The 25,520-nt window shown below is 42.3% G+C and overlaps 2 protein-coding genes across 4 annotated transcripts in view; both read left to right on the top strand.

Moving 5' to 3' along the window:
* Positions 1 to 5,366, top strand: part of LOC115085173 (cytosolic non-specific dipeptidase-like) — a 139,831-nt gene extending 134,465 nt beyond the window's left edge. For all 3 annotated transcript variants that reach the window (XM_029590876.1, XM_029590875.1, XM_029590874.1), the window contains exon 12: positions 5,112 to 5,366. In XM_029590876.1, coding sequence (XP_029446736.1) covers positions 5,112 to 5,181 — 70 coding nt within the window. In that variant the 3' untranslated portion in view covers positions 5,182 to 5,366. The remainder of the gene's footprint in view (positions 1 to 5,111) is intronic.
* A 17,647-nt stretch (positions 5,367 to 23,013) lies between these two features.
* LOC115085172 (beta-Ala-His dipeptidase-like) overlaps positions 23,014 to 25,520 on the top strand; it is a 207,107-nt gene continuing 204,600 nt past the window's right edge. Inside the window, exon 1 of the mRNA XM_029590872.1 lies at positions 23,014 to 23,112. The gene's annotated coding sequence lies outside the window, so the exon portion shown is untranslated. The remainder of the gene's footprint in view (positions 23,113 to 25,520) is intronic.

Below are 25,520 nucleotides of genomic sequence, written 5' to 3'. Positions count from 1 at the left end.
CCACCAGGTTGTGACAATAAATCTCTGGATGATTTCACTAAAAAAGCTTATCAATCAGGAGTTCTAAACGCCAAAATACAAAACCATCAGTTTTATGTGGTGCAATATCTCTTTGAATGTTTGCAATCTTTAAAACCTATTTTGCAACAGGGGTCAGCTGATTTCCATGATTTCCAGTGCAATTTTATATCCCTTCCCGAGGCAGGCGTAACTTGCGCGTGCTGGCCAGCTGCCAGAGTGCGATTCCCCAGCCCGGGAGCAGTTTCGGAGGCCTCAGCCATGCCCCCAATAATGTGCCGCCACGACACACCCCCCAGGAAGCCCCAGGGCTTTCCACGCACCGGCAGCTTATGCAACATCGGCTCGCCACACACAGTGGGAGCTTGGGGCAGGTTTCCGGGGGGTATGAGCGTATCTTATGCGCATACCCCTTTGAAAATATGCCCTAATACTTCTTCATTCCCAAAAAATCGGTGGGACTCTGCCCTATTCTAGACCTGCATTCCCTCAAATTCATAATGAAGGAGAAATTCAAAATGACTTCTCTCACATCCATTCTTCCCTTCATACAACCGGGAGACTGGATGTGCTCCATAGATCTGAAAGACGCGTACGCCCATATACAATTCATCCCAGTTCTTGGACTTACCTTTGTTTTCAGGCAGACATGAGACATTTCCAGTACAAAGTTCTTCCATTTGGTCTCTCATCCGCACCGAGAGTATTCACGAAATGTCTAGCGGTAGTGGTGGCACACTTAAGTCAACAGGGGATTCAGATATTTCCCTGGCTTTTAGTAGCCCCCAATCCAATCCTTCTATGGAACAATTTAGTTCAAACAATAAACTGCCTAGACAATCTAGGTCTTCTCATAAATTACGAAAAGTCGTATCTTCAGCTGACGTAAACACTAGCCTTTATAGGGGCTTCTATAGATACTGTTCAAGACAGAGCTTTCCTGCCGCAACCTCGAGCATTAGCTCTCACCACGCTTGCCCAACGTCTCTTACCACTTGCCAGAACTTCAGCTTGTCAAGTCTTAACCTTACTAGGACACATGGCAGCAATCATCTACTTGGTCCCACACACAAGACTACTTATTCATCATCTACAATGGGGCCTAAAAACCCAATGGTCTCAATTCCTAAATCCATTATCATCACCTACACAACTAACAACCAACATGAAAGTAGACTCCCGCTGGTGGCTAACCCCACCGGCATTGACAGAGCTCACCGCTCAGACCCCTATGACATCAACTGATTCTCACCACAGATGCCTCCCCCAAAGGCTGGGGAGCCCATCTTTCCAACCTACAGACTCAAGGTTTGTGGTCCACCCATGAGTACAATTATCACATACATTTCCTAGAATTGAGGGCTATCAAGAATGCCCTTCAAGCTTTCCAACACGGCCTGCTACACCATGTCATCATGATCCATACAGACAATCAAGTAGCAATGTTTTACATAAACAAGCAAGGAGGGTCCGGTTCATGGAACCTTTACAAAGAAGCGATACAGATTCTGGACTGGGCCCACACCAAAGGGATCTCCTTACAAGCCACATATCTACCTGGGATCAGCAATTCCAAGGCAGACAAGTTTTTCACCCAAACGAGTGGGAGCTCGATCAAAGTGTCGCCAACCTACTCTTTTCCATTTGAGGTCTTCCCCAAATAGACCTCTTTGCAACAGAACGCAACAAGAAAATCTATCTCTTTTGTTCACTATACCCCAGCACACGCCGGCTGACACAAGCTGCATTCCTCCTGGACTGGTCTCAGGACCTCCTTTATGCGTTCCCTCCTATTCCACTGATCTCCCGCACGGTACAGAGGTGCATCGAGGACAGTTCAGATCTGATCCTCATCGCTCCAGCATGGCCACGTCAACCGTGGTACAGCTACCTAATTCAACTATCAATTTGCAAACGGAAACCTCTAGGAATGCCCCCACCCTCACCCAACAACGAGGAACAATGCTCCATCCATTACACGCATCACTGAATCTCACGGCATGGAGATTGAAAGGGTCACGTTCCAAAATCTGAACTTTTCACCTCAACTGGAAGATATTTTAATCGCATCCAGGAAACCTTCAACATGACAAAACTGCCAATGCAAATGGGCATGTTACATATCTTGGTGTTCCTCAACGAATGCAGACCCACAAATGTGTCCACCAGAACGTCTTCTAAGTTACCTCCATCTGCTTTATACTCAAGGACTGGACATTGCCTCTCCTCGTGTTCAACTTAGCGCAATAGCTTACCAGCCTCCTCTAAACGGTGAATCAATAGCCTGTTATACTCTTGTTTCTTGCTTTATGAAAAGTGCTCTACATCTATGACCCCCTTACAAGAAACCACCAGTGCCATGGGATATCAACCCAGTTCTGGAACAACTCGTTACCACCTTTCGAACCAATGTACAGCTGCCATCTTAGGTACCCAGCCTGGAAAGTGCTATTTTGAATCGCCCTTACATCCGCAAGGCGAATTAGTGAACTTCAAGCACTTGTATACTACCCGCCTTATCTTGAATTCTACCACAAGGTGACACTATGTACACATCCTAATTTCCTTCCAAAAGTGGTCTCCACCTTTCACTTACATCAGACCATAACCTTGCCAACTTTCCACCCCAAACTGCACACGAATGACTGCGAGTGGCGTCTCCATACATTGGACTGCAAGCGTGCACTTGCTTATTACAAGAAGCGAACTCAGTCTACCAACAGACATTCACAACTTTTCCTCTCATTCAAGCCAAACGCTCCAGGACTTCCCGTCTCCAAACTAATTTTATCATCCTGGATTTCCAACTGCATACGTTTCTGCTACCAAAAGCATTCTGCAACCTTATCCTCCACACCCAAAGCCCATCCAGTGCGAGCAATGGCTGCCTCCGCACATCTTCACAATGTATCTATCTCAGATATCTGTAAAGCAGCCACATGGTCATCCCTGCACACTTTCACATCTCATTATTGTTTAGACAAACAAACAAAAGATGATGCAGAGATGGGGCGGATAATCCTAGCCAAGAGCGCTTCTCCTTCAACTTATTTATAGGAACTGTCCCCCTAATGTAGTATTGAGCATTCAATTACATATAAGTACTCACATAACTACACGCTCAATACTTCAGCTGGTGACTCCCAGACAGCATGGCTAATTCAGCTGCTTATCTATGGGGGGAAAAAGTAAGTTTGCTTACCGTAAACGGTGTTTTCCCTAGATAGCAGATGAATTAGCCATGCTGACCCGCCCGCCTCCCTGGACAGTTCGGCACTGCATTTCATCTTGCTTTGACACGGAATGAGGAGCCTCGAGGAGACACGGCTGGTCTGCAGGGAGGAACACCTCACCAAAAGACTTTGGGTGATATTAGAGAGCTCTGCCACCTAGTGGCACGGAGGATGTACCCAGACAGCATGGCTAATTCATCTGCTATCTAGGGAAAACACTGTTTATGGTAAGCAAACTTGCTTTTTTCTCAATAGGACATGCATTACTGGTAAATTGCTGTCTTTTCATAAGGAGGGGTATTGTGCCTGCCAGTAAAGGGAGTTTGTTTTGCTTAGTGAGATGTAATCAGAATTAGAATATATTTTATTTTATTTATTTTTTGTATGATGAGTTGTACGGGTAATGCCCTAGTTCTGCTCTGCACCCATTGTTGGGTGTCGAGGGGGTTCCTGAGGATGAGAATATATATTTATATTTAGACAGTGACGGTCATATGTTCAGTATGTCATGCATGTGAGAACCATCTGTCAGATGTGTCCCGGCCAAAAAAAGGTTGATAACCACTGCCTTAGAGAATCTCTAATTCCCTCAGGTAGTGGGGGAGTAGCCTAGTGGGTAGAGCACTGGGCTACAAACCAGGGAAACCAGGGTTCAAATTTCACTGTCTCTGCTTTTGACCTTGGACAAGTCACTTTACCCTCCATTGCCTAAGGTACAAAAGCTCTCTGGTAATAGGGAAATACCTATAGTACCTGAAATGCAATACACTTTGAAGTGCCAAAAAGCAAAATCTAAAAATCTAATATAAATGAAATTAGAATGCCAACATATTGAGATCTCACATTCAAAAATTTTTTGAATGTGAGAATGAATGTAAAATGAATGTAAATGTAAAAAAGAATGTGAGAATGTGAGAATGAATGTGAGAATGAATGTAAAAAAGAAAAATGTGAGTGTGAGAATGAATGTAAAAAAGAAAAAAACCATTTCAACACTGATTCTCTAATTCCAATGTCTAACAATCTCCTCTTTAATTTAGCATGTGAAATTGAATTGAATGCTGATAGTCCATCTAACTGGACTAAAATACCACTCTTAGGTTCTGAATTACACTGAATATCATCTAACAAGTATACTAAAAGTATCTCTGTATCTCTCCCTTTCCGAATTCCAAACTGATCATTATGCAAAATATCATATGTATCTAAAATATTATCAATTTGTTACAACACAAATTTTTGCAGTGGTACATAAATTAGAGATTGGGTGATAATTAGACAAAGTATCTAAAGAGATAGATGAATCTTTCATCACTGGCCTAATAACAGCTCTTTTCAGGATGTGAGGAACAGATCCAGATTGTAAAGAGATAAATGAATTGTAACACAAATTTTCAAATAATGGAATCCTATTTTTAATAAAAATAGGCAGGGATCAAGATGAACATTTGAGGTCTTTAATCTAGATAATACATTTGCCAAAGCACACTAGATACTGTTAAAAAAAAAAATCAGACCACCTGCAATCAACATCACAATTGATAATGTAATCTCTAACATCCCAAGAATTTTCCAGTTCAAAATTAGAAACTAAAGACAGAGTTTTATCATGGAAAAACTCTTGAATTTTCAGTATCTAATGTAACAGATAGAAGAAGCAACTGTCACAGGAGGTTTAGTTAAAGATTTAACAAGACTAAAAAGCTCAAGAGGCTTATTCCTTTACTCCTCAGTCCAAAGCAATGTTGGTATAATATGCCATTAAATAATTTAATAAAGAAATTACATTTGGCTCGGTTATGAAAATTTTATATCAACCATGTTGAATTTTTAATTTTTTTTTGTATTTTTTTTTAACAGGTTTAACTATATTCAAGGTGTGAAGCTACTAGGTGCATACTTGTATGAGGTGTCTAAGTTACAGGATTAATGGGACTCCTCACTGTATCTATATCAGGCTCCTGAATTGTTTAGTTTTTTCCTGTATTCTTAATGAGTACATCCCTTGTGACCATTTTCAAAAAAAATTGACTGGATATGTTTCACTGTACCAGCATTCTTCTCTGCATTCCATGTGCACAATAAATGCTAAATAAAAACAGAGTGTAAAATTTTTGAATGTGGACGGAAGACTTGCCCAAGGTTTTTAAGATACATGACCACAATTTATTCACTAATCGGATGCAAAGAGCTCCTGTCTCTCAGAGAACATGTCCGATCTCTGGAGGCTAGAATGGCAGACCTGGAGGAGCTGAGTCAGACCGAGAGGTATATAGATGAGACCTTCAAGAACATAGTAGCCAAGTCCCAAATCAAGTCTGGCAGCGCTGGTGCTGCCTTGGAGGAGGAAGGTCTCATGATTGGACAGCATCAATCTGGTGCAGCAGGAAATGATCCTGTAGCAAGGACCTGCTCTCCAGGTGGTGCATTGTCCTTTTGCACTGAGGATGTATCTCCCAGGGCTTCTGCCAAGGAGGGAAGGGTTAGGTTGGCCATCATAGTTAGTGATTCAATTATTAGAAATGTAGATAACTGGGTGGCTGGTGGGCATGAGGATCATCTGGTAACATGCCTACCTGGTGCGAAGGTGGCGGACCTCACACGACACCTAGATAGGATTTTAGACAGTGCTGGGGAGAAGCCGGCCGTCGTGGTACATGTGGGCACCAATGACATAGGAAATTGTGGGAGAGAGGTTCTGGAAGCCAAGTTTAGGCTCTTAGAAAGCTGAAATCCAGAACCTCCAGGGCAGCATTCTCTGAAATACTCCCTGTTCCATGTGCAGGTCTCCAGAAGCAGGCAGAGCTCTGGAGTCTCAATGCATGGATGACACGATGGTGCAAGGAAGAGGGATTCAGTTTTGTAAGGAACTGGGGAACTTTTTGGGGAAAGGGGAATCTTTTCCGAAGTGATGGGATCCACCTTAACCAGGGTGGAACCAGGCTGTTGGCACTAACATTTGAGAAGGAGATAAAGCATCTTTTAAACTAGAGCTAAGGGGAAAACTGATAGTCGCTCAGCAGCGCATGGTTCGGAGGAAGGTATCTTCAAAGGATTCTAATAAAGCAGAGTTAGGGCAACCCAACAGAGGTTCCACTAATAATAAAAGTAGTCCAAGTCCATATAACTAAAAACTCACCTGAGCTAAAAGATTCCAATTTCTCCCTGTCAACTGAAAAGTAGAATGTAAATACAAACAAAAAACACACTTTGAAATGTTTGTGTGCTAATTTTAAGACGTCTAAGAAATAAGATGGGAGAATTAGTGTATAGCAGTGAATGATGACAGACTTAATTGGCATCTCAGAGACACGGTGGAAAGAGGACAACCAATGGGATAGTACTATACTGGGGTACAAATTATATTGCAATGACAGAGAGAAGCATCTTGGTGGTGGGGTGGTGCTTTATGTCTGGGTTGGCATAGAGTCCAACAGGATAAAGATCTTGTATGAGACTACATGTACAATTGAATCTTTATGGGTAGAAATCCCTTGTGTGCTGGGGAAGAGAATAGTGATAGGAGTATACTATTGTCCACCTGGCCAAAATGTTGAGATGGACAGTGAAATGCTAAGAAAAATAAGGGAAGCTAACCAAACTTGGTAGTGCAGTAATGGAGATTTCAACTACCTAATATCAAAAAGAGTCAAAAAGTTACTGAAAAAGTAAGATCATCAAGCAAAAAGGGAAATTAGGAACCACATAACCAAAAAATCGAAAAGCCTAAATGAAGGTGTCAGCAAGCCAGACATTGTGTATGCAAAGCAGAACCAACCAGTCTTCTCAATCATCCACCTTCATTGAAACCATGGTATTAAAAAAAAAAAGCAAAAAACATTTTTTCTTATCTTTATTTCAATTATCAATTCTTAAATTTTAAGAAGATTGCAATTAACCCAATACTGATTGGGTAAATGAAACATCAGTATATGCTAGAGAGAGAAAGTTTCTGGATGGAATAAAAGACAGTTGGTTCAGCAACCGACAAGAGAGAGAGCAATTTTAGATCTAATTCTCAGTGGAGTGAGGGATTTGGTGAGAGAAGTGGTGGGACTTCTTGGCAATAGTAATGATATGATCAAATTTGAATTAATGATTGGTTGGGGGACAGTATGTAAATCCACGGCTTTAGCGCTAAACTTTCAAAAGGGACACTTGATAAAATGAGAAAAATAGAAGAAAAAACTGAAAGGTGCAGCTACCAAGGTAAAAAGTGTGCAACAGGCAAGGACATTGTTTAAAAAATAAAATAAAATCCTAGAAGCACAGAACAGATTAAGAAAGGTGGAAGGTAAGCAAAAATATTACCAGTATGGTTAAAAGGTGAGGTGAAAGAGGCTATTTTAGCTAAAAGATCTTCATTCAAAAATTGGAAGAAGTATCCGTCAGAAGAAAATAGGATAAAGCATAAGCATTGGCAAGTTGAATGTAAGACATTGGTAAGACAAGCTAAGAGAAAACTTGAAAAGAAATTGGCCGCAGAAGCAAAAACTCACAGTAAAAACTTTTAAAAATATATCCGAAGCAGAAAGCCTGCAAGGAAATCGGTTGGACTGTTGAATGATCAAGGGGTTAAAGGGGCACTTAGAGAAGATAAGGCCATCGCAGAAAGATTAAATGATTTTTTTGCTTCCGTGTTCACTGAAGAGGATGTTGGAGAGATACCCATATTGGAGAAGGTTTTCATGGGTGGTGATTCTGATCAATGAACCAAATCACGGTGAACCTGGAAGATATGGTAGTCCTGATTAACAAACTGAAGAGTAGTAAATCACCTGGACTGGATGGTATACACCCCAGGGTTCTGAAAGAACTAAAACATGAAACTTCAGAACTACTAGTAAAAACTTGTAACCTAGCATTTAAAATCATCCGATGTACCTGAACATTGGAAGATGGCTAGTGTAACCCCTATATTTAAAAAGGGATCCAGGTGATCTGGGAAACTGTACACTGGTGAGTCTGACTTCAGGCTGGGAAAAATTGTGGAAAGTGTGTTAAAGAATAAAATCACAAAACATTTAGATAGACATGGTTTGAGACACGGCCAACATAGATTTACCCAAGGGAAGTCTTGCCTCACAAATCTCCTACATTTTTTTTAAAGGGATAAATAAACATGTGGACAAAGGTGAACCAGTAGATGTGTTGTATTTGGTTTTCAGAAGGCAATCAATAAAGACCTGCCTGAGAGGCTTCTAAGAAAACTAAAAAGGCATGGGATAGGAGGTGATGTACCCTTGTGGATTGCAAGTTGGTTAAAAGACAGGAAACAGAGTAGGAATAAATGGTCAGTTTTCACAGTGGAAAAAGGTAAACAGTGGAGTGCCTCAGGGATCTGTACTTGGATCAGTGTTTTAATATATTTATAAATGATCTGGAAAAGGGGTACAATGAGTGAGGTGATCAAACTTGCGGATGCCACAAAATTATGCAGAGTAGTTAAATCTCAAGCAAATTGTGATGAATTGCAGGAGGACCTTGTGATACTGGAAGATTGGGCTTCCAAATGGCAGATGAAATTTAACGTGGACAAGTGCAAAGTGATGCATATAGGGAAAAATAACCCTTGCTGTAGTTACACAATGTTAGGTGGTAACTCCTAAGATAGGACCTAAGAAAGAGGTCTAAGCTTCATAGTGGATAATACATGGAAATCATTGGCCCAGTGAGCTGTGGTGATCAAAAAAAGCAAACAGAATGTTAGGAATTATTATTAAGGGAATGGAAAATAAAACAGAGGATGACATAATGCCTCTATATCGCTCCATGGTGAGACTGCACCTTGTATAGTGTGTGCAGTTCTGGTTACCGCATCTCAAAAAGGATATAGCTGCACTGGAGAAAGTGCAGAGAAGGGTGCCCAAAATAAGGGGCATGGAACAGCTGCCTTATGAGGAAAGGCTAAAGAAGTTAGGGCTGTTAAGTTTGGAGAAGAGACAACTGAGAGGAGGATATGATAGAAGCCTACAAAATCATGAAAGGATTTGAACAAGTTAATGTAAATCTGAGAGAGTAAATAACTGATAATAGAAGGACCAGGGGGCAGTATATGAAGTTAGCAAGTAGCTCATTTAAAACAAATAGAACAACATTCTTTTTCACTCATAAGAACATAAGAAATTGCCATGCTGGGTCAGACCAAGGGTCCATCAAGCCCAGCATCCTGTTTCCAACAGAGGCCAAAACCAGGCCACAAGAACTTGGCAATTACCCAAACACTAAGAAGATCCCATGCTACTGATGCAATTAATAGCAGTGGCTATTCCCTAAGTAAACTTGATTAATAGCCATTAATGGACTTCTCCTCCAAGAACTTATCCAAACCTTTTTTGAACCCAGCTACACTAACTGAACTAACCACATCCTCTGGCAACAAATTTCAGAGCTTTATTGTGTGTTGAGTGAAAAAGAATTTTCTCCGATTAGTCTTAAATGTGCTACTTGCTAACTTCATGGTATGCCCCCTAGTCCTTCTATTATTCGAAAGTGAAAATAACAGAGTCACATCTACTCGTTCAAGACCTCTCATGATCTTAAAGACCTCTATCATATCCCCCCTCAGCCGTCTCTTCTCCAAGCTGAACAGCCCTAATCTCTTCAGCCTTTCCTCATAGGGAAGCTGTTCCATCCCCTTTATCATTTTGGTTGCCCTTCTCTGTACCTTCTCCATCGCAATTATATCTTTTTTGAGATGCGGCGACCAGAATTGTACACAGTATTCAAGGTGTGGTCTCACCATGGAGCGATATAGAGGCATTATGACATTTTCCGTTCTATTAACCATTCCCTTCCTAATAATTCCTAACATTCTATTTGCTTTTTTGACTGCTGCAGCACACTGAGCCGACGATTTTAAAGTATTATTCACTATGATGCCTAGATCTTTTTCCTGGGTGGTAGCTCCTAACATCGTGTAACTACAGCAAGGGTTATTTTTCCCTATATGCAACACCTTGCACTTGTCCACATTAAATTTCATCTGCCATTTGGATGCCCAATCTTCCAGTCTTGCAAGGTCCTCCTGCAATGTATCACAATCTGCTTGTGATTTAACTACTCTGAATAATTTTGTATCATCTGCATATAGTTAAGCTCTGGAATTCATTGCCAGAGGATGTAGTTACAGCAGTTTAGTGTAACAAGTTTTAAAAAGGTTTGGATAATTTCCTAGAGAGTAAATCCAAAACCTATTTCGGTAATTAATAAGCGGTAGCAGCTTGTGATCTATCTAATGTTTGGGTACTTACCAGGTACTTGTGACTTGGATTGGCCACTGTTGGAAACAGGATGCTGGGCTTGATGGACCCTTGGTCTGACCCAGTATGACATTTTCTTATATTCTTATGTAAATGTGTGCATGTAGGTCATGCTTTGTTATGCACATATTGGCTGATTTTCAAAGCAGACTTATACATATGTCTGCTTTGAAGATTCGGGCTCAACTCTGCATGCAGACTTTAGCCCTCCACAGAAGGTTAAAAATTATCCTCCCTAACTTCTGCATGGTTTTGCATCATTAAAGCAACCAGCTATTGCAGAACAAAATAATGCCTAGTGCCTTGTAGACAGCAGCAAGGAGGTAAAAAACATATGTAGTTATTCTGGAGAAAGGTTCTTCCAGGATTGGGATTCTAGTTCAGCGCACACATGGCACTAATTCCACTTAGGCCATATGATATCTTACATTTTGATAAGAATTGCCTGTGTGGTTTCACAAAACCATATGATGGTCTTCATAGTAAACACATTCCTGGAGTATGATTCACTTCTCTTCTTTCCAACCTGTTGTGCCACAAGTTCATATGGATGTCAGATCCTGTGGAATTGCATTACTGTTCTAAGCTTTGCTTCTTTTTCATATGCTTCATGATTACTATACTGAGTATAAGAGTCTATATGTTCCATGCAAGCTCTGACAAATGCCTTTTTAAAGCACTAACTAGCTTCTGCAAAGTATCAACCTTTCAGATTAATAAGGAAGTTTCTTTTTTCAATCGTCTTGTATACTTAAATGTAAATATAGAAAATTGCACTTTCATGGGATCATATGCCTTGTTTTTAAAAGTCCCCCTTAGGTTCTATCAACTTTTCAACTGCTTTTAATACATATTTTATAAAGTATGATTCCTATTTATACCCAGATCAGTCTACTCACATTACTGTTTGCAGACTTCAAAATTTATTGTAGACATAATAATTAGATTTGTGTGATGTAAGCTGTTCACCTACACAACCTCAATGGGAATTATTCCTCCTGATGCAGCATCTGCAAAACATGGTCCTGTGTTGGGGGACAGAATTACATTATAAACATTTTTGACTCAGTTTTCACCAGATTTCATTTTGTTGCACCTCCATTTGTTTTGGATTAAGCTGTTTGTGTTTACACTAAGAAGTGAGAACTTTTGGACTTTGCACAAGTCACAGAGCACAGGATTATCTCTCGCAGAACATTTGGACTCATTGTTTTAGGGGTTACACACCTTCCATAATCGAAGTAAAGTTACACGGTAGTGGACCTTGGCGTGCACCTGTGCATGTAAGGTTTTTTTTTGTGTTTTTTTGTTTTTTTTTTACTCACTGGCTTCATTCATAAATCCAGGATCACCCATGCCCTCCCCTTTTTCTTTTTTTTGGACTTTTTCATTTGTTTTGCATACAAAAAGATACACAGGTACTTCAGCAGCTTTTAAAATCGGCTCATGTACCTCCTGGTTTTGGTGCGTATCGAGCTTTTAAAATTCATCTTTGTTTTGATTTCTTTCTTAGGAGCATTCAGCTGAGAAAATAAATAACACACAGGCTCAGTTCTTACATTTAGACAAATATAAATACATTTATAATAAAGGAAACATTAAGAATAATACTTATCTGATCATTTTTCTTGAAAATTTAGGGACACTGTTTTCAGATTAAAACTTTACCTGATGAAGAACAAAGATACATTTAAATACTTGATAGATTAAAGTATACAATTGAATATTATATATATGTTGCAGTATTCAAGAAACATGACACTGCTGCTATAAATGTTTTGAAGAAAAATTGATTTTTAATTTCTTTATACTATCATTCTAGTGCCAGCTTTGTAACAGCAGAAAATAAACTTTATTCTTTATTTAAAGTGTCTCTCTCTTTCTTTAAATAATTCTATATTATAAATTTTCCTGGTTCCAAGTGTTAACATCTTAATTTTAAACCTACCCAAGTGGAAACCCAACAGCTGAAACCCTCAACTGCTAACATGACCGTGTGAAGGGAAAGTTCCCAACGCAGGTTGTTTACAAGTATAAAAGTGGAAACTGATTTTAGATAAGGTAAACATAACTTGCCTTTGATTATTGCTCTAATGAATGTCTTGCAGGAGCAACATGCTCCTTGTACAGGCAGATAGCAAGGCTCAACTATAGAAGAAGCCTGCTAACTTCTACTGTGCAGCTTATAATATAAAAGAGCTCTACAGAGCTGCTTACAAGTCTTAAGTGGTTTCATTCCTACTAAATCTTTTTCGTTCCTAGAGATCATTTTGAAAAACTGCATTGTTTTCTAAGGAGAAATGTTTTTAAAACAAATATTTATGAGATATGCTACAAAACTAAAAAAGATTTGCCATTGCTTGAACAAAAAAAAAAAGCATTTAGAAGGCACCAGCAATGTACTCTTCTTGCTTTCTCCTCCTCTTTTAGAAATATTCACAACCACTTAGTTACACACACACACACACAACTTTTAATCACCTTTTGGAGCCCTTCTCAAATATATTTACGTCTGCCTAAAAGATGACTAACTGAGCTGGAACAGTGCCCCAGCCAAGTGCATTTGAGAGAGCATTTGACACATTTTAATGTTTCTTGCCAGTTGAAAAATAGGTTTTATTTTGGCTATCCTTCCTTTCTTCCCCTCATCCCCTGTCTCTTTTTTTCTTTGGACCTTGCTTGCAACCCTCCGCCACTCCTTGAGAAATTATTTCAGACCCACCACTACTTTAGTCCCTTCCACCACTTCCTGCCAAAAGCCACCTTCACCTCACCTCACTCCACTCCACAGCTACAATAATGTTAGTGTCCTGACTCTGTGCCATGTGTGCATCCTTGATGTTCTATGCCAAAATTCAATATCTTTATCATCTCTCTAGAATAATTGCAAATGCCCTGCAATGGTGTCCACATCTAAACCTTAGTTTGCTATTAGTATTTAGACAATAGGCAACCCACACAAAAAATCATAGAGGAAATCAGGGCCTAATTTAAGGGGGAACTGCTAGGAATGCAGTTCAAGCACTTCTTTTTAGGTTTAAGAGGCAGAACAGAAGGGGTGTTCTTATTTACCCCTCCCTTCCAGGCAGAATTCTCTGCCTGGAAGGAAGAGAAGAGGGGGCTGAGCCTGAAACACACAGGGGCCGATGTAATACAGTGCGCTCAGCCGAGCCGCGACTTGTATAACCCACAGTTGGAAGAGGGTTGTATAGGTGCTAATTAATTCCCTTATGCAATAAAAGGATTAGTGCCTCTACAACACGTGTTCAACATGGAGTGAATGTAACCGCTCATCACATGCAAATGCATGTGACTGAGGCTATTAGGCATTCACTCTGGATGCAAAAAAAAAAATGTCTAGGACGTGCATTTAGCGATCAGAAATTAACACCTGCCTGGAGCAGGCGTTACTAGCTGAGTGCTCCTTAAACCAGTACAGAAAAGCAGAAAAAATGCTTTTCTGTACTGCCTCCTACTTAATATCATTGCAATATTAAGTAGGAGGAAAAACAAAATTAAATAAAGTTAAAAAAAAAGTTAAAAAAAAAAACCAAACAAAACACCAGCAGTCGAGTGCAGGAAACGGACGCTCAACTGCCAAGCGTCCTTTTCCTGAAGCCCTGGCTGTGCGATGTGTGGCATTTAGGTAAACTGATGGACTGCCAAAGCCAATCGGAACAAGCGATTCTAGCGCCTGCTTGCTAATGTGACCCCCCTCCCCCCCAATTTAAATATTGCGTGGTGCCCCCAATGGGGGGCACCTGGGGGTGTGTTAAAGTGGGCGCTGACTGTTTAGCGCCCACTTTCTGCGCATATTTATTGCATTGGCCCCACAGAGAAGAAAACGGCCACTCGGCTCCCAATCCAGCCTCTTCCATCTTGTTCTCCCCCACCTCTCCTCCTGTATTGTAATATTGAAGCACTCACTACAGAGCAAAGAACAGACACAGACAGGGTCTGAATTAGCACAAGTTTGAAACTTGTGAGCAATAGTGTCAATTATCAAACTTCAACCTTGGCTTTGAAGAATGGCACTACTGCTTACAACTATCAGATTATGCTAATTCATCACATTTTTTTTGTCTGTTTGGAGACTTTGTCTTAAGTTTGATATACATGAATTTTCATTATCCTAATACTCGTAGACTATAGTAGATTTAAATGGTTCAGCTGGAGCATCGTCCCATTGCATCTTAAAATACATTGGAATACAAGTAAGACAATACACGGAGTTTGTTTGATTGTTAACTTTAATGAAAAGACAAGAGAATATAGAAATATTAGTGTGGGATTTTATCACAGATGTATTAAATTGATAAAAATGTGTAAAAATACTAATTTTATTTAGTTTAAATGTATTAAATAAAGGAAATTATTTTTTTGTAATGTATGTATAGTTTTTTGTTTTCTCACTGATTGAAGTTTATAGCTAATCTATAAGAAAAATGTATTCATACTGATTAGGTAACGATTAGATAGTGTGTTACAAGTAGTGTGAATCATTACCAGCCTTTTGTTTTTACTGCTAATCATGCCATCATCCCAGGCCCTGCTGCTGGTGCCTGCACTGTCGAGGGTGAAAGGGCCAAGAGAGGTAATGAGGGATGTGGGACAGAGGGAAAGGAGAGTGGGTGATGGGATGTCGGATGATTAAAGAGTGAATGAAGGAATCAGGTTGTGGGTTATATGAGGGAGAGGGTGAGTGAGTCAGGGAATCAAAAGTGCTATAGGGTGTGAATGAGGGGATCAGAATGGGGAGCTGTCTGAATAAAGAGTGAAGGAGGGGAGGAGATAGGACTGAGTGTGGTGGGGGAAAGAGGTAGAAGAGAATGAGTGAGGAGAGCATGTGACACTGCTCCCTTCCATCCCCATGAAAGCAAACATGTGCTTTTAAATTCCATGTCCCACACCCTGTCCAAAGAGACTGAGAACAGCGGACAGTGCACACTAGTCTGCTCCCACCCACCCCCAAAGCAGAGGTGAGCCATCTGATTCTAGCTTAAAGAGGAGGCTTGTACTTTCTCATTAAGGAAGGTGAGGAGAAGAGTTGCTGGAGAGGATGCTTTTCCAAGGTGAGTAGGGGCTTGAGGAAAAGGGGGTTATACTTAGGGGCTTTAGGACCACTAGGGAATTTATGGAGGGGGGGGGGGCTGGGAATGGAGGATCAGGGTCATTAGGTCAGAGAGAGGAGGAGGGGTTGAGAGAGACACTCATTCTATCTACCTTCTCTTTACCCCAGTGATCATCCCCAATCCCCAGCCTTCTTTCACCTTCCAGTGCTCATTGAGCACATTAAGAGGGAAGAATGTGCTCAGGTATGTATGAGTGAGAGAGAGAGTTTACACCAGCCATGGTTCAACCACTTTTGTATAGGTCACACCTGGCCCTGACACTGCCCATCTCACTCCCTTCACAGTTCCACTTCTTTTTTTGTCTACAAATTAAGCCCTGGAAGAAATCCCCAGGCCAAACTGACACTTTCTCCTTCTCGGCCAGTGGTTCCCAACCCTGTCCTGGGGACCCCACAGCCAGTCGGGTTTTCAGGATATCCACAATGAATATGCATGAGAGAAAATTTGCATGTTATGGAGGAGGCACTGTTCTAGGCGCAGGGAAAGGGAGTCCTTCTGGCCCTTGCTCATGATGTCACTGAGCATTGGAATCTTTATCACAGTGGTGATTCTTAAAGCTGCCCTACAAAAAAGATGTTCTAACTCGGGGCTTCCCAAACCTGTCCTGGGGACCCCACAGCCAGTCGGGTTTTCAGGATATCCACAATGAATATGCATGAGATAAATTTGCATATTGAGCCTACATGGTGTGCAAATGTTTCTCATAAATATACATTGAGGATATCCTGAAAACCCGACTGGCTGTGGGGTCCCCAGGACAGGTTTGGGAAGCCCTATTCTAACTATAAATGATGTAGTTTTGCCAAAAATTACTACAGTGTGGGAAAACTATGGTATTTATTCTTTCAGAAGACATATCAACCTGTTCTCTACTAGCACAAGAATGTACTGAAGATCATGTCCATTTAAAGCTAGTGAGTTCCTTAGTAGTATATGGCTGCATAGGTCTAGTAGAGCTATAGAAACAGGGCCGGTGCAAGGGTATTAGACACCCTAGGCGAAACGTCAGCTATGCCGCCCCCCCCCCCCCCCCACACACACACACACACAATTAACTTACATTGTGCATTAATGAAAATAACGAAGTCTGTATTTATAACAGAACACTTATTTGACATTTTTATGCCATGTAAACCATTGAGATGATTTGTCTTATCGACGGTATAGAAACTCTTTTATAAATAAATAAATAAAAATAAATAAAATAAACATAAACCAAAGCTATACTTGTTGCTCAAACAAAAAAAGCAGACACATCACATAATATTAAATAATTAAAATGGCAGTCAATCAAGAAAAATAAACTTAAAAAGCCATCTTTACTTACCCCCTCCAGCAGCTCTCTTACGCCTCTTCCATGCAGGCTGTAGTACACACCAGAAGCAGCAGTAGTGGCTAAGCTCTATACTCATGGTCCTCTTCCTTAATGCCCATGTCTCTCACACACACACACCATATCAGTCATGCCCCCATGACCAGTTTCTGTCTCTCACACACCAATCATCTCCCAAACAGTCTTTGGCACACACACACCAGTCACCTTCCTGAACAGTTTCTCTCATGCCATACACACACAGGCTTCCCACTCCCATGTTCCACTTACATATATGGGCTTCTCACTCTCATAATCACTTTCTTTCTCACACACATACCCAGAGTTCTCACTTCCATGCTTTTTCTCTCTTTCTCACACACACACACACACACACACTCACCAGTCTCTCACTCCCATGCTTTCTTTCACATACACCCCCACACCAGGCTTCTTACTCCCATGCTTTCTCACATACCCAGAGTTCTCACTTCCATGCTTTTTCTCTCTTTCACACACACACACACACACATCCCTGACTGTCTCACACATCAGTCATCTCCTTGAGCAGTCACTTTCATTGTCTCTCACATATACACATACATCAGCTCTCTGACCAGTTTCTCTCAATCACACACACATGCTCTCCATCAAATACATTCTCTCACTTACACACAGACTCTCAATCACACGCAGGCAGGCAGGCAGGCTGGCTGCTTCTCTCTCTTTCTCTCACTCACTTCCTCCCCCCCCCAGCACAAACGGTAGCTGCTCCTCCTCCTCCAGCCCCTGCAGGCCAAGAAGGAAGAATCCCATCGGCCGCAGGAGGCTCGTGCTGCTCTCTCCTTTCCCGATTACCGGCTGCTTCAGTTGCTTGGGGGCCGATGCTGCTGTCGCCGCTATTTTTTCACGCAGCACTTCTCTTTCTTCCCGCGCATCACTTCCTGTTCTGGTTCAAAAGGGGGGGGGGGCGGGAAGAAGACCAGCCGCGAATGCAACAGCTTTTTTTTTTTTTTTTTTTTGCACCGCTGCCGTTCCCGCTGGGCTTGAACGTGCTGATAGCCCGGCGGCAACGGCAGCAGGGAAGAAAGAGCAGCGGGAGGGACCGGGAGCCGCGCGAACCGCTAGGGGAGGTCAGATGGGTCTTTTGGGGTGGGCTGCCGGCAGCGGCTGTTTTATTTTTATCGGGGGGGGGGGGGGGGCGGCGGCTCTCTTAATTTTACCGGGGCAGTGCCGCCCCCGGGAAGCTGGCGCCCTAGGCGACTGCCTAGTTCGCCTAGTGCTTCCGCCGGCCCTGTATAGAAATAAATACTAGGAGTAGTCCATACAAATATAACCCCTCAATCTTTGGGGCCTATCTTCCCAGCCATGGAAAGCCACTGGGAATAACATTACTAGGCAGTTTACAAATTGCATTCATATATTCATTGAACAAAAACACATAAAAATGTATACATATAGACAAAAGTCTAACTTTTCACAACAGTGATGATTAACTGTGTGGTCCTGTGGATTGGGGGCAGCCTCGCCAGCAAGGCCAATCTTGGCCAAGGTTAGCTTGAAAATATATAATATCCACACCAAAGTTGTTCTCCAAAAGAAAAATAGTTAACTTAAAAAAATAACCAGTTCAGCATAGTTCTCAGACCAATCCAGCAGAAAATGCACGAAAAAACAGTTGGAATCTCTAAATCAGTGGTCCCCGTATGACATAGTGAGGGCAAAGGTAGCACCGGCGCCATTTTGAAGATTGGCAATACGGCCCGCGTGCAGGAGGTCGCTCCCGGACCCCCGCTGGACTTTTGGCAAGTCTTGTGGGGGTCAGGAGGCCCCCCCCAAGCTGGCCAAAAGTCCCTGGGGGACTCCTGCACGCTTGACGTCGGGATTCAGGAACCAAAATGGCGCCGGCGCTACCTTTGCCCTGTCACATGATAAGGGCAAAGGGCCACCGGCGCCATTTCTCATCGCAGCCGTGGCCAGAGAGCTGGAGATCGCATCGGGACCCCCCCACTGGACCCCAGGTAATTTAAAACATTTGGGGGGGGGTTCGGGAAGGTGGGGGATTTGTTTTAAAGGTTCGGGGTGGGTTTTAGGGTTTTTTTGGTGTGCCGGTTTTCCCGCCCTCCCCCGATTTACGATTTTTAACGATTTATTAAAAAAAAAAAAAAAACACGACGATCAGATTTCCCTCCTCCCCCCAGCCAAAATCGATCGTTAAGACGATCGATCACACGATTCACACCCCTAATATTTATACTTATATTTATAATAATTTAATTTAATTTTAAGTCGTTCGCTGCTTTATCTATAAGTTCATACGAAGTTAGCCCTGTTATCTGTACCCTCTTGTTTGATGTAATTTCCAACTTTGGTTTTATGTAAACCGACATGATATGTACTAGTACAGGAACATCGGTATATAAAAGCCTTAAATAAATAAATATATTGAAAATCACCAGTCCAAGTACAGATCCCTGAGGCACTCCACTGTTTACCCTTTTCCACTGAGAAAATTGACCATTTAATCCTACTTTCTGTTTCCTGTCTTTTAACCAGTTTGTAATCCACGAAAGGACATCTCCTCCTATCCCATGACTTTTTAGTTTTCTTAGAAGCCTCTCATGAGGGACTTTGTCAAACGCCTTCTGAAAATCCAAACACACTATATCTACCAGTTCACCTTTATCCACATGTTTATTAACCCCTTCAAAAAAATGAAGCAGATTTGTTAGGCAAGACTTCCCTTGGGTAAATTAATGTTGACTGTGTTCCATTAAACCATGTCTTTCTATATGCCCTATGATTTTGATCTTTAGAATCATTTCCACTATTTTTCCCGGCACTGAAGTCAGGCTCACTAGTCTATAGTTACCCGAATCACCCCTGGAGCCCTTTTTAAATATTAGGGTTACATGTAGTTGCTTGGTGCTCTGCGGTGCGATCTCTGCCGGCTTTCGCACCCATTAGCACCATCATAAAAGGTGGTGCTATTGGGTGCAAAATTGGCAGCAAAAAGGGTTCGGTGCCGCCCCGACTCCTCCTGTTCCGGTCTTGATGCTGCCCCCATTTAGTGATCGCACACGAAAAGGGACTTTTCACGTGCGATCGCTTTGAAAAATGAGCCCTAACATACATAAATCATTAATCAGTCCTCCAGGTAGACCTATTAAAGCTGCCATTGGCTCTTTGTTGGAACCCTTGTCTGCCTTTATTGACGTATTCCTATGACTATATGTTCCACAAATTCCGTCATTCATACGTGATTCTTCTCATTTTATCACTATCCTAGAAAATCTACCGGTAATAAGTGACAATATCATAGTGGCCACTCTAGATGTGGAGTCGCTAAATACTAATATCCCACAAGATAAAGCTTTAGAGATAGTTGAAGAAATAATTAAGACTAGAAAAACATACACACACATACCAACACAGTTCATTATAGAGTTAGCATCAACTGCTCTAACAAAGAATTTTTTCTCATTCAATCAGCAATATTACATTCAAACAAAAGGTGTAGCCATGAGGTTAAGCCATGGCTCCTTTAATAGCAAACCTCTATGTGGCGAAATATGAGAAAAGCTAACTAACAGGCCGATACAGTAAAGTGCGGCCGCGGTTACCCTGCTTCTAACCCACTTTCTACTCACAATTTGGCCGCGTTAGTCCAACCCACGATTCACTATCCCTTTTAACCCATCCTTACTGCTTCTTTAAATCAACAGGAAACCCTTTCCGCCCGCGGCACGTATATGAGATGTAAATGATCGGATTAGCTATTCCCTCCCATACAGTAACGTGCCCCCCGATTATCGCTTTTTTAACCTGCAGTTTTGCCGCATGTTTAACCTGCTAATTTACCGCCTACCCTTACCCCTGCGTTAGTGTGGAGCATCAGGTCAGAAAGACGAAATTTCACGGGCAAACAACCCCCTCACCCCCTGGGACAAGAGCCAGGATTGGGCAAACTTTCCCCCAGCCCCCGCTCACCTGCCCTGGTCATGTCCATGGTGCCGGTCTCCCGTGCGGGCGCGCTGACAGCTCCAGAGCAGGAAGGAAGGACCTGTTTCCAAGCATAACCTAAACTCTTGCCTGCCCAACCTAAAATCCAACGCGCCGGGAAAGCCACTCTTCAGATCGCTACTAATCCCATCCCCCAGTCCCCGCTCACCTGCCCTGGCCATGTCCATGGGTGCCAGTCTCCGGGGCAGCCCCAGTCCTCTCTCCCATCCTCCCGGGGGCAGCCGGCGGCGAGAGCAGCCCGGGGCGGATCACGAGGCGGCTTCCAGCAGCCCCTGCTGGCGAGAGTGCATGAACGCACGCCGTGACCTGAGCGCCCGGCTGGATGTCCGAGGTCATGGCATGCGCTCATGGCAGCGAAGGTGCATGAACGCACGCACGCCGTGACCTGAGCGCCCGGCTGGACGTCAGAGGTCATGGCGTGCGCCCATTCATCATCGCCGGTGAGGGCTACTGGAAGCCGCCTCGCGATCCGCCCCAGGCTGCTCTCGCTCTCACCGCCGGCTGCCCCCGGGAGGAGGGGAGAGGACTGAGGCTGCCCCGGAGACTGGCACCCATGGACGTGGCCAGGGCAGGTGAGCGGGGGCTGGGGGATGGGATTAGTCGCGATCTGAAGAGTGGCTTTCCCAGTGCGTTGGATTTTAGGTTTTTAGGTTTTCTTTTGCTTAAAGTTGGGGTCCACTTCCTGGTACCTGTCATTTCAAATGACATTTGAAATGACAGGTACCAGCACACCCAGGATACTGTATAGGTGCTGTATAGTAAGCCAAAGCTCTATTGCAGTCCAGCGTATGAAGGAGTCGGTCTCATTCGTTGCGATGGGGCTTTGGTATGAAGGTCAGCAAGGTTATTGTTTGATTAAGATGGAAAGCAGATACCACCTTGGGTGGGAAGGTGGGATGAGGTTGAAGGTAACCTTGTCATGGTAGAATTCCTTTCTGAGGATCTGATTTCAAAAGTACATTGATTTTGATTTTGTACATAATCTTCTTAATCTTAAAAATTGGGTACAGGGCAAATTTCTCAAAAGTGATCTACTATGGTAGCTCTCATATTGTAAAAGGTTTTGTGTCTGTGGGTTCCTATATAGATCAGTGGAAAACTCACCATTAGTCCACATAATTAATATATCTTTAGTATTTTGTATCATGTTAAATTTAAGATTGTAATCCAATCTGTTGAGCCAGTCTTTAAATTCCATTAGATCCTCTTTTGTACCCTTCCATAAAAGGAAGATATCATCTATGTATCTTTTCTATAACAGTATGTTATGGAAAAGATACATAGATTGCGCTTCATGGTCACGCGTTGGACGCGGCTTGCATTTGCATGCCATTTAAATACAGTATCGAGCGGTAGGTAATCCAGAATGTGCGTGCGGAAAACGCGGGTGGGCCCGGCACTAACGCACCTCTTTCTACCGTACCTTACTGTATCAGTCTGTAAAGGAGCACAAATATGCAGCGAACATACTGTTACGCTTCCATAGCAGAGGTCAATAAATAAAAGAAAGTCATCTGGTAACCAAATGTCCAGGAGGACTGCAGAAGTTCAAAGACTTCCTTTCAATTCCAAGCACAGATCCCAAGGGTAAAGAATGTGTCCCGGTCTCTCAGGCACAGTTACACAGGATCAAATTTCACATCATCTAACTGAAATGGAAGAGATTCAAATTGACGTGCTGCAGTTCCACGTGATTCCACATCTAATGGTCATCTCTCTGGCCCTGACTGGTCATTTCTGTAGCCCTGACTGATACTACAAATGTCCCACGCTGGCAGTGCAGCTTTATAGAAATTTGGCACTGTCTGCACGCTTCTTACAGACTGAGGGAAAGTCATATACCGTAACCAATCCTAAGACAGTCACATACAACATGAAGGGCTCTACTTTAAATAAAGTATCAGCCACCTGGAACCTTCAGGCAGCTCGCTTTGTATAAATTTTCCAGTTATGTAAACTTAAAACTTTTACTATGGACTTTGGTTTAGTCATGCACAGGAACTTATTCACTGTGTTCTGGTCATCTCACTATATCCCAACAAAGAATCACTTTCCTTATCTCTCTGCCTCCACCAGACAGAACAGTGGTTGCTGAATATCTATCAAGACCGATCTTTCCCTGTCAATCACAGGTAATGAATCAGTCACAGGCAATCCTATTCAACTCTTTAAGTGCCAAGTAAAGAGGCTGGAATGACTATGCTGCTTAACTCTTTCACCCTAAGGGGCTCATTTTCTATCCGCCCCTATCAAGCGAGTCGGGACCGGAAGAGGAGGAGTCGGGGCAGACACGGCGGTAACATCGCCGGCGGCGATAAGGTAAGACTCATTATCGCCGCCAGTAGCGAGCCCAATAGTGCCACCTTTCATGGTGGCGCTATTGGGTTCGACAGCCAGCAGTGATAACACTGCGGTGGTGTGATCGCTGCCGGCTTTCACAGGCCTGCCCCCCGTTACCGCGGGATTCAATGAGCTCTGCGCCATAAGAAAATCCAGGCCTAAAGCAGTTAGCAGGCCTGGCAGAGAGACCTGCACAATAAACACCCCCTTCCAGACTCCCCAGTATCTCCCTCCAGCCCAATACAATCCTCTCTCTAATTCTTCTCTTCCCTTGTATGATCATTTCTCTCAAATCCCTTCCAATTATCTCTCTCTAAAACTATCCGATGCAATCTTCTCTCTCCTCTCACCCAACCTCTCCATGCGATCTTCTCTCAGCTTTGCCCACTATTCAATTTTTCTCTAATTCTCCCCCATGAGTGTGATCCTCTCTCACAACAATGCCTTCCAAAGTATAAATCTTTCTTATCACTAGCATGTGCCTTCCTCATCCGAGACTTTTTTTTAATGTGTGGTTCATAAAGATGGTACAGCATGCAATGATGTTTATGGCTAGCATACCGATGTTTGCATGTGGGAGACTACATCAAAAGCATCAGAGCTGTTTCATCACAATCCAAAGCAGTAGACTGCAACTCAAAAGTTATGTCCCCCTCCCCTTCTTTTTTTTTAATATAATGTATTCTTTATCCTTGTTGTTGCCATACAGGATAAGATTATAAAGCAGCAAAATTAAAAATAAAAAAAATAGTAAAGAAGAAAACAAATATATCATTGCTCAAATGCTTCCAAGTCCACAAATGATGTCCCTTTTTAAATATTTTTCCTTTTTGCATGTCAAATAACTACTAAAATGAATGAAGTCACTGAAGAACAAGCTATCAGCAAAACTGAGGCAAATACTGATCTTCAACATGGGCTTGTTTTTAATTAGACCTTTATCAGGAGACCCTCTCTTTGCCCTTGATGTTTACTCCATTGTACCGTAAGAACATAAGACATGCCATACTAAGTCAGACCAAAGGTCCATCAAGCCCAGCTCTCTGTCTGTCTGTTTTCGACAGTGGCCAATCCAGGTCACAAGTTCCTGGCAGGATCCCAAACAAAGATCCAATTCTTATTGCTCATAAACAGGAGTAAGTAGTGGCTTTCCCAAGTCCCAGTGGCCTGAGAGAAAAAAAAAACCTAAAAAAAAGTCTACATGGCTAATAATAGTTTAAGGACTTTTCTTCCAGAAACTCGTTTAAATCCTTTTTAAAACCAGCTATGCTAACTGTTTTCACCACATCTTCTAAAAACAAATTTCATAGTTTAATTGTGCACTGAGTGAAAAAATATTTTCTCCAATTTGTTTTAAATGTGCTACCTAATAGCTTCATGGAGTTGTCCCCTAGCTCTAGTACTATTTTAAAGGGTAAATAACCATTCCTTGTTTATCTGTTCCATCCCACTTAAGATTTTATAGACCTTTATCATTTCTCCTCTAAACCATTTCTTCTCCAGACTGAAAAGCCATAATCTGTTTAACCTTCCTCAAAGGGGAGTCATTCCATGCTCTTTATCATTTTGGTTGTCCTTTTCTGAACCTTTCCTAGTTTTGCTATATCTTTCTTTTTTGTGATGAGATGACCAGAACTGTGCACAATATTCAAGGTGTAGTTTCACATTGGTCGATACAAAGACATTATGATGATGTCTGTTTTATTTTATGTTCCTTTCCTAATGTAGCCCCCGTTTCACTGGGTGTCCTGAATACCGGGGTACATGGTTGTTCTGGGGCCACAAACTCCTCTCTCACTTTCTCTTTTCTCTCAGGCCACTGGCCCTGGGTGCCAGAGTTCTTTCCAGTGGATTCAACCTCCAGGGCCCAAAACACACAGGGGTGGCACAACTCACAGTGTCTCAGTCTTTTCCCTCAGACTTGGGATGTCATTTAGGGGTACTTTGTATTCTCACAAAAAACACTGGACATGCTGGTGAGATGTTCCAACAAATATTTTACTGCAGCCAAAAATGTCTTCTATCCACTTAGCAACCAAAATTCTCCAACAGATCTTTTAAAAAAAAAATTGCCAAAGGTGCTGCTTGTCTCAGACCTGCACAGCTGAGTTATTGTCCCTTCAGACAGTAGACGATTACATGGATGGAAGAGGGCACGCAGCTCCGTTTGCTCACCTCTGGTCTACTCTAGAGTGTGTTC

Source organism: Rhinatrema bivittatum, chromosome 2 (genome assembly GCF_901001135.1).
Source record: "Rhinatrema bivittatum chromosome 2, aRhiBiv1.1, whole genome shotgun sequence".
Lineage (NCBI taxonomy): Eukaryota > Metazoa > Chordata > Amphibia > Gymnophiona > Rhinatrematidae > Rhinatrema > Rhinatrema bivittatum.
The sequence above is the reverse complement of the archived record's forward strand: the minus strand, read 5'-3'. Positions and strand labels throughout refer to the sequence as shown.